The 9139-nt window shown below is 38.1% G+C and overlaps 1 protein-coding gene across 2 annotated transcripts; it reads left to right on the top strand.

Moving 5' to 3' along the window:
• The first annotated feature begins 447 nt into the window (after positions 1 to 447).
• LOC113302006 (acetyl-CoA acetyltransferase, cytosolic 1-like) lies at positions 448 to 4613 on the top strand. 2 transcript variants are annotated; one of them, XM_026550839.1, is made up of 14 exons: positions 448 to 665; positions 1059 to 1118; positions 1286 to 1384; positions 1473 to 1646; positions 1731 to 1836; positions 2169 to 2307; positions 2423 to 2500; positions 2584 to 2649; positions 2906 to 2991; positions 3309 to 3408; positions 3524 to 3634; positions 3731 to 3772; positions 4007 to 4093; positions 4209 to 4613. In XM_026550839.1, exons 2-14 carry the CDS (start codon positions 1079 to 1081, stop codon positions 4296 to 4298), a joined length of 1218 nt encoding a protein of 405 aa, XP_026406624.1. In that variant the 5' UTR covers positions 448 to 665; positions 1059 to 1078; the 3' UTR covers positions 4299 to 4613. The 2 variants fall into 2 exon arrangements, with proteins under 2 accessions (XP_026406624.1, XP_026406632.1); XM_026550847.1 differs by having other exon boundaries at positions 448 to 703.
• Positions 4614 to 9139: the final 4526 nt, after the last annotated feature.

The following is a 9139-nucleotide window of genomic DNA, read 5'->3' as shown; positions in this document are numbered from 1 at the left end:
AATGGCTTGTTTTTGGTCCATGTGATGGACGAGTTTTGTAATCTTCCTTTAGTGCAATAAAATGAGTTTGTTGCATTATATCTTTGTGTTCATTATGTTGCTGATTTGTGCGAGTTGATCAATTGGTTTGATGCACGGCAGAACCTCTTATACTTATGGGGGGCATGAAGAGTTAGAGAGAAAGAAGAAAAGACTTCCGTTGTGCAAAGCCTTATGAGTGAAGGCAGATGCGTACTTTGATGCAAGTATGCAAGGCTGAATAATTTTGGGTGATATTGAGTCACTGAACCACAATCATTGTCGGTCATATCCCATGAAAATTTTAAGTGATTAAATGGGCATGTGACAACTACCATAATTTAGGTCTATTAATTCCGTTTGTTTGCTCGTGGCGGCATGTGTTATATTTTCTCCAACTAGTTGGTCTCCTCTTGGGAATTCTTTCGGGCAATAACAGCAACAGCAATTCTTTTTGAAGAGGGCAATAACAGCAATAATGTCTCTCGGAATTACAAAAAAAAATTAAATAAAGAGCCTTTTCTTTTTCTCGCCCTGCCTCAGGCTATTTATACGTCCATTGTTGAGAGCATGATGAATTGCTTTCAAAACTAAACCATCTCTCTCTTCTTCTCTACTCTCAACTAAAGAAAGAAAACCCTACAAAGGTTTGAATTTGCATTCTTGATACACTACTTGTTCAAATGTATGACAAACCTCTTTGATTTTCAATGCCATATTTTGATAATTCTAATTCAAATAAACATGAGATTTACAAGGAAATTTGCACTCTTTTGGGGTTTGATATTTGTGTAGATATTGAGTTGAATCTCTGATTGGCTCGATTTTTCTGATTTGGACTTTGTGATCCATTTTCTTAAATTGATCCGTCTGGTGATCAGTGAAGTTTTTCTCATTGTTACTCATTTTCTTTTGGATTTGCAACTGGAAACTGAAAACACTTAATGATTTTTTTGCTTAATTTGAAGATTTTGTAATTCTTTATGATTTATATGTTCTCTGCACAAATCTGTCTAATGAAATTCAACAATCTTGTTCAGATCTCATCTGTGATCATTAAATGGCTCCAGAAGCAGCTGCGGATTCTCCAAAGCCTCGAGGTATATCGTTTGGTTCGATTATACTGTATAAAGACATTCGCTAAGAAATTAATAATTGATGAATTGTCATGGTTTCGTTAATGAATTGTTAGCCTTGAGTTTAATGAACTAATAATATTCTAGAGTTTTTAGTTGTTTGATTATCTTTCTTGGTTTATTTGGAGCAGATGTTTGTATTGTTGGTGTTGCACGTACACCGATGGGTGGATTTCTCGGCACCCTTTCATCTCTACCAGCCACTAAGCTTGGGTCCATAGCTATCCAGAGTAAGATAATGGCCTACAGTATCTGTGTCATTTATGATTATGAGCGCATCCAGAAGTATGTATAACATGTTTCTGAACTAACTTGTAGGTGCTCTTAAGAGGTCGAACATAGATCCATCTCTCGTGCAAGAGGTCTTCTTTGGAAATGTTTTGAGTGCCAATTTAGGACAAGCTCCAGCTAGACAGGCTGCATTAGGTGCAGGGATACCTAATTCAGTTGTCTGCACCACAATCAACAAAGTGTGTGCATCAGGGATGAAGGGTGAGAGGACCATCTCTAGGAAAAAGTATTCTCTGTGCAACATGTGAATTGAAGTGCAACTGACATTTTGTTTTGGTCACACAGCTACGATGCTTGCTGCACAAAGTATTCAATTAGGTGTCAACGAAGTAGTTGTGGCCGGTGGCATGGAAAGCATGTCTAACGTTCCCAAATATCTTGCAGAAGCAAGGTTAGTGTTTCTCATAAGTTGTTGTTTGCTTGTATATATACTGATTTCTGGAGCAGGCTCTATGCATTAAATGACTTTGTGTAGTTTGAGCATTAATAACTTAGCAAGAAAGCTGTCAGGAAGCGGTGTATTTGGCCTTTAAGTTAGAATAACTTCCCTTTCTTTCCGTGTTTTGATCATCAATTCTCATCCTTCTTTATTAAAAACTGTTCTAGACAGTTGATTACTGTCAGTTTTAGTCCAATCTTAGCAAATTCTTTACTTTATAGTGAAACAGATTTGTCGAAAGGACCAATAACTGAATTGAACACCACTTTATTTATTTTATGCAGGAAAGGATCCCGACTGGGGCATGATACCCTTGTTGATGGGATGCTCAAAGATGGGCTATGGGATGTCTATAATGATTATGGTATGGGTGTGTGTGCTGAGCTATGTGCAGACAACCATTCAGTAACTAGAGATGAGCAGGTAATCTAGCTATCCACGTATCCTTCCTTGTACACACTTACACCACGTGTTTGATTCTTTTGCGTCACCTTTTAGTTATATATACGTAGATCCTGACTTTATGTGGCTCCTGCAGGATGCTTTTGCTATCCAGAGTTTTGAGCGCGGTATAGCTGCTCGAGATGCTGGTGCTTTTGCGTGGGAAATAACTCCAGTAAGATTTAAATTTCTTTGTTTAGTTGCAGGAATTTTTGTAGTTTGTTCTCTGTGTTGTTAACCAGGATTTGTGGTAAACAGGTTGAAGTTTCAGGGGGTAGAGGAAAGCCATCTATGATTGTTGATAAGGATGACGGCCTGGACAAGGTAAACAATTGATTGTTATAGGGTTGTTAGTCTGTTGAACATGATTCAGTTATATCTCTTGGTACCTGTAAAGTGCAAAGTCGTATGAATTATAGACCTTTTTCATTTGCAGTGCAGATACATCCTGCAATTCATCTTATTGATCCATCTTTGATTAACTAATAAGATATGTAAAAGTACTGGAATGGGGGGAGAGCCTAACTCCTCCAAAGTGATCCTTATCAATTATAATATCTGTTCCTCCTTTTTACTGCAGTTCGATCCTGTAAAGCTAAAGAAACTAAGACCCAGTTTCAAGGAGAGTGGAGGTTCTGTTACTGCAGGCAATGCATCTAGTTTGAGGTCTAGTTCTTCCTATCTCTATTTGTATCACAATCTTTTGGTTCCACTTTTCTCATGCATTTTTACTACCTAAGACTGCCTTGATTTACCATGTCTCTGCACTGCACATTGAGACTTTAAAAATGTTTAAGTTGTTGGCTTAGTGTGTTGGCACTGCTTTACCTGGCTCATCAGCATAGGTTGAGTGTTTAAACTCAGTAGATACAAACAATGCCTCGTATCCAGTGCCAGTCCAGACCAGCATTTTTCTGAACGTATAAGGGACTTTTAAGATGCTGATCTCTTTGCTAAGAGTTTCTGCACTATCTCCTTGACAGCGATGGAGCTGCTGCATTAGTTCTGGTGAGTGGAGAGACTGCAGTTAAGCTTGGACTGCAAGTGATTGCCAAGATCTCAGGATATGCTGATGCCGCTCAGGTATTACTAGAGGATAATTATAGACAGTTATAACTTGGTGAAGAAGGTTTTGCATCCTTAAGTTGCTTCATTGGGATACCATAATCTTTTATGCTGATGTGAGATAAACTTGCAGGCACCTGAGTTATTTACAACTGCTCCAGCGCTAGCAATACCGAAAGCCATTTCACATGCTGGGTTGGAGGCTTCTCAAATTGACTACTATGAGATCAATGAGGCCTTTGCTGTAAGTTCTATTTCAAAGAATATGAACGTCTTACATCTGAATAGTTAAGAATATACTAAGTCCATCTTCTTCCCTGCACTTTCTTTCTTTTTACAGGTGGTGGCTCTTGCAAATCAAAAGTTGCTTGGCCTTAATCCCGTAAGTAACAGAAACTTCCCTAGGCCGTTCTATGTTTGCCACCCCATCAAAAAATTTGAACTAAATTCTCGTTATGAGTTGATTTTTAGTTTTGTTTACGCAACCAGATGTTGCACCCAGCACTGTAGTATACATATACTTTTGCATTTCCCCGCTTCCTGTCCAAACTGATTTCTGATTAAAATCTGCTTTGACGAAATTGATCTAAGTTTCATGTGTTCCTAATACATGCAGGAAAAGGTGAATGTGCATGGTGGAGCTGTATCTTTAGGACATCCTTTAGGATGCAGTGGAGCACGCGTCTTGGTCACACTTTTAGGGGTAGAACTCCTAATGACCTGCTTTTTTATTTGTTTTATGCTTTGCTTAAACTGAAATGTGAGCTCCAATTTCCGAATTTAATATCCTTATTAAACATTTTTGGACGACACAACAGGTTTTGAAACAGAAAAACGGGAAGTACGGAGTTGGAGGTATATGCAATGGAGGAGGAGGAGCCTCTGCCCTTGTTGTGGAGCTTGTGTAAACCTGTCTGCTTCTGAAACTTGTTGTGGGTTGCATTGTTAAATTTTCTGCTCAGTTCTAGTTGTTGTCATATGCCCAATTATTTTTTTCTCTTTTTTGTAGTTTTTTTTTATTTATATAAAATAAAAACTGTATCCGAAAGGTAAAGCCATTCATGATCCAAGTGTAGTCTTGTTCGTAATTTATTCATCCAGCGTAGTTGATGGATCGTATATTCTTTCCATCCAACAAATTCTTCAGTTCTTGAGTATGTGCTGGATTGACGTAGCAATGTTAAAGTCTTAACTGTTTTCGGAGGAAAATTCGTGGATACTCCAAATTTGATTTGATTCTCTACTTAAGAAACCGAATCGTCTTGGCCAATACTTTTCTTCCTTTGTTGCACTTTATTTTGCTTGAGCATCCACAGTGGGCGAGTATAACCAAATTTATGGGATGAGATCCTAACACAGTGGGCGAGTATAACCAAATTTATGGGATGAGATCCTAACACAGTGGGACGGAGTAAAGATCAAATTTGGACCAAAGATCAAATTCCAGACCAAATATGGTCGCGACCAAATCCCAAATTCTAATATAGTCGGGCGTAAATTTAAAGTACGCTTGATGCTGGGCGTAAATTTAAAGTACGCTTGTTAACGGGCGTAAATCAAATTTACGTATGTTGGTGGGGCGGAATTTAAATTTACGTTTGTTGCGGGCGTAACATAAATTTACGCCTGATGAGACGGACAGAAGAATTCCGCGCGTTGCCAGGCGGACACCAAAATTCCGCCTCTCTGGGGCGGACACCAAAATTCCGCCCCTCTCAAACGGACTTTTTTTTTACGCCTCAGCAAAATTATGAAACATGAAATGAAAATTTTCGAACGTTAGAATGATAAATTTTTCGAACGTTGGCGTTGGAGATTGCGTAGCAGATTTTTGACCGTTGGTAAGATATTTATATCTTTCGAACGTTTGAAATTGAATGTTAATAACGGGTTTATTTTATACCTATATATACCAGATGAATTCCTTTCACATTTTCATATCATTCGTTTGTATTCGGCAAGAAAAAAATAGTATCAGGAAGAAAAAATAGTTTTCCATATTTCAAATCATTTTGAAAATTTTCATCGAATCGTTTTTAATGTCAACACCACGAATAGCAAGAGGTCCAAATTTTACGACAATCGAAGATGTCACGATGTGTAAAATTCATTTATCAATATCTCAAGATCCCGGCGTTGGAGCCGATCAATCAGAGATTGCGTTGTGGACTCGTATCAAGGATGATATTGAAGCTCATTTACCGGATAAACCAGAGCGGTCTTGGAGTTCCTGGCAAAAACGATTTCAGGGAATAAGTAAAGAAGTGGCGTTGTTTTCGGCAAAACAGGCGGAAGTGGAAGGTGAATATCATACGGGATGGGGTCCGGAAATGACCGTGAGTATTCTCTCTGTTTTGAAACAATTATTTTCTAATATTGAGATGCCCATGAACCTAATTGTTTTTAAAAACATTAACAGCTCGAAGAGGTAAACAAACGGTTTAAGGAATGCAATCATGGAAGAAAATTTAGGCACGAAGAGTGCTACCCAATTGTCATAGAAAATATAAAATATAATCGTCGATCGACTTTTGTTTTTGATACGACGCACGATTTGGATAGTAGCGTGAATACCGAGGAAGATGGCACTCAAGTCGAGTCCGGTAACGACACAGATAAAGGAGACATAGAGAATACATACCTTCGTCAGATGGGAAAAAAAGCAGCTAAACGATTGAAGAAAACCGGGCGAGAGAAATCCAACAGCCAAGAGGAATTGATGGGAATAATTATTACACAGCAAGAAAATTTCAATTCTCATTACCGGGAACAATCAAGATTCAAGATGGAACAAAAAAAGGCCGAGTTTGCACAAAAACAAGCTGAGCATGCGGCTAAAATAGCCAAGGAGGTCGCAGACGATGAATTTCGCATCATGATGATGGATCTTTCCAAATTGGATCATGTACAAAAGGAGTACTTCGAACTTCGAAAGGCTTTAATAGTACGGGACAAAAGGAGCCAATTATAATCGTCAAAACGGGATAGTTCGAACCTTAAGTATTAAGTCTAATAATAAGTGATAATAGTTTTAGTAGTTTATTTACGTTTTAATATGTATTAATTTTGTCATTAGTCGTATTATTATGTAATATTTGGGATTTAATTTTATCTTCATTTAATTTAATCAACTTTAACTTATTTTGTAACATCTTACTTTGATTTACCAAGTGATGAGTATATGAAATAGAGTTAATACATTTCAATAAAATTATTCGTTAAAATAAAATCACATAATTTTTTCATATGGGAAACAACATTTAATTCCAATAATTTGTCCTCGTCTCCAACCTTTTAATTCCCATATTCTGCCCATATATGTTCGATTAAGTCATCGCGCAAGCGAATATGCCTATCTTTGCTGCGCATATGACGTCGGCGTTGCTCAGCTCTAATTTGGGAAAACTCTTCACTGTTGCCTCTTAATATATTAACCGGTGTCGGGTTGCTACGATGATCATAAACATGTGGCCATTCACCGGGTAGACGCTCATCCTCGACTATCATATTATGTAAGATAATACACGTTTTCATGATATAGGCAAGCACATCTGGATTCCACATTCTAGCAGGTTGTTTGATGATTCCAAACTGTTGTTGAAGTACACCAAATCCCCGCTCTACGTCTTTTCTTGCACCCTCTTGCATCGCTGAAAATATCTCTTTTTTCCTACCAAGCGGATGTTTAAACGCCATAATAATAGTAGCAATTTCTGGATATATTCCATCACCTAGATAATACGGCATGTCATAAGAATGACCGTTTACCACATAGTTCACCGGTGGTGCTTTTCCCGTGACCAGACTTCGAAAAACATATGAACGGTTCATCACATTAATATCGTTGTTAGAGCCTGGCATACCAAAAAATGCATGCCAAAACCATAGATCATACGACACCACCGCCTCCAACACGATACTTTCGCTCCCTTTATACGCGGTGTAAGCCCCTGATTCGGCAGATGGACATTTATCCCATTTCCAATGCATGCAATCTAGGCTACCTATCATCCCTGGAAATCCTCTATCTTTGTTTTGGTTGAGCAACAACTCAACATCACCAGCCGTAGGTTCACGCAAATATTCTTTCCCATACACATTGACAATCGACTTGCAGAACCTCCGAGTTGCTTCCAACACCGTGGTTTCGCCTATGCGTAAGTACTCGTCTATTGCATCTGCCGCACATCCATAAGCTAACATTCGCACCGTTGCAGTTACTTTTTGATGAGGGTTTAATCCTAAAACTCCACACGCATCGGGCCTTTGCACAAAATATCTGTCTTCGGCTGTAACACCTTCCACTATTCTGTTAAACAATTGTCGACGCATCCTGAATCTTCTGCGAAAAACATTAGGTGGTTGGTTTGGATACGGAGAAAAATAGTCGTTCCACAGAAGTTCAGCACCAGTCTCACGATCTCTTACGAGTTTGAGGCCATTTAGAATTGGTAACAAGGACTCCCATACTAACGGCCATGTTATTTTGCATAATTGCTATTGAATCATCAACCGAGGAATAAAAACTACTATTAGAAGAAGAAGAAGAAGATGAAACAGAAGAACAATAGTGAGCGGTATTCTCATATGCTTCCATATTCTATCCGAATCAGAATAAGTGTGTGATTGTAAAAAGAGGTGTGTTGGTATTTATAGAGTGAGTGACGGAGATCACATGCTTCCATTTTCCATCAGGATTAATAAATAAAATAACATAAAGTATTTGACAAATTTTGTAAACTGTTTGTCAGTGAGGTGTTTGTCGTATTGAAATGACTAGTCGGTGAAATTTGATAAAGTATTCAAATAACTACTCGCTGAAATTTGATAGAAATTTGATAAAGTATTGAACTGACTACTCGCTGAAATTTGATTGCCTATTGAAATGACTACTCGCTGAAATTTGATTGCCTATTGAAATGACTACTCGCTGAAATTTGATAAAGGATTCAAATAACCACTCGCTGAAATTTGATAGAAATTTGATTGAGTATTGAAATGACTACTCGCTGACTACACATAACAAAGATAAATAACATAATAAATGTCTAGTATGACTACACATAACAAAGATAAATAACATAATAAATTCAAAGCTAAACCATATAAATAGTCATCACAGGCTAAACATTTCCCGTATCCGGAGGCGCCGATCGCGGTGGGATAAAAGCCGTTCTCGGAATGGGCCTGACCGAGGACGTTGAAGATGATCCTTGACTCATAGAACTCCACACTTGTGGTGGCAATGTGGGGGAAAAGGCGCCGAATCCAATGGAAGGTTGGATGGTGTGTGGCGTTCGGAAAAGAGACAGTTGATACTCCAATTCCGTGATCTTATTATTCTGGTTTCCTATAAGTTCATCTTTCGCTAATAGACACTCCATCCTATCTTTCGTTTCTCGTAATGTAAAATCTCGAAATTGTTTAGTAAAATCAGCATATTCTTGGAATAATGCATAACTATCGCCCTGTCATGAAAAAATGAGATAGATGAGATTTTTTTTTTTTGGAATTAGCAATGTAAAGTTGAACGAACACTTACGGGCGATAATTGTTGTTGCGGTGGAATAAGAACATGTTCATCTGGTTTTCCAAGTTCGGTAGAATAGAAGTCACCGCTGTACCCAAATGTTTGGACCTCCCAATCAGGATGTGTCACATATTTTCTGAAATTAGTAACCTTTTTCCAATACTCTAAATATACTTCATACTGCACAACTTGCACCACCTCGGTTGCATCAACAAAACC

Source organism: Papaver somniferum, chromosome 1, assembly GCF_003573695.1.
Source record: "Papaver somniferum cultivar HN1 chromosome 1, ASM357369v1, whole genome shotgun sequence".
NCBI classification, from domain to species: domain Eukaryota; kingdom Viridiplantae; phylum Streptophyta; class Magnoliopsida; order Ranunculales; family Papaveraceae; genus Papaver; species Papaver somniferum.
This window is presented reverse-complemented; position numbering and strand designations above follow the sequence as displayed.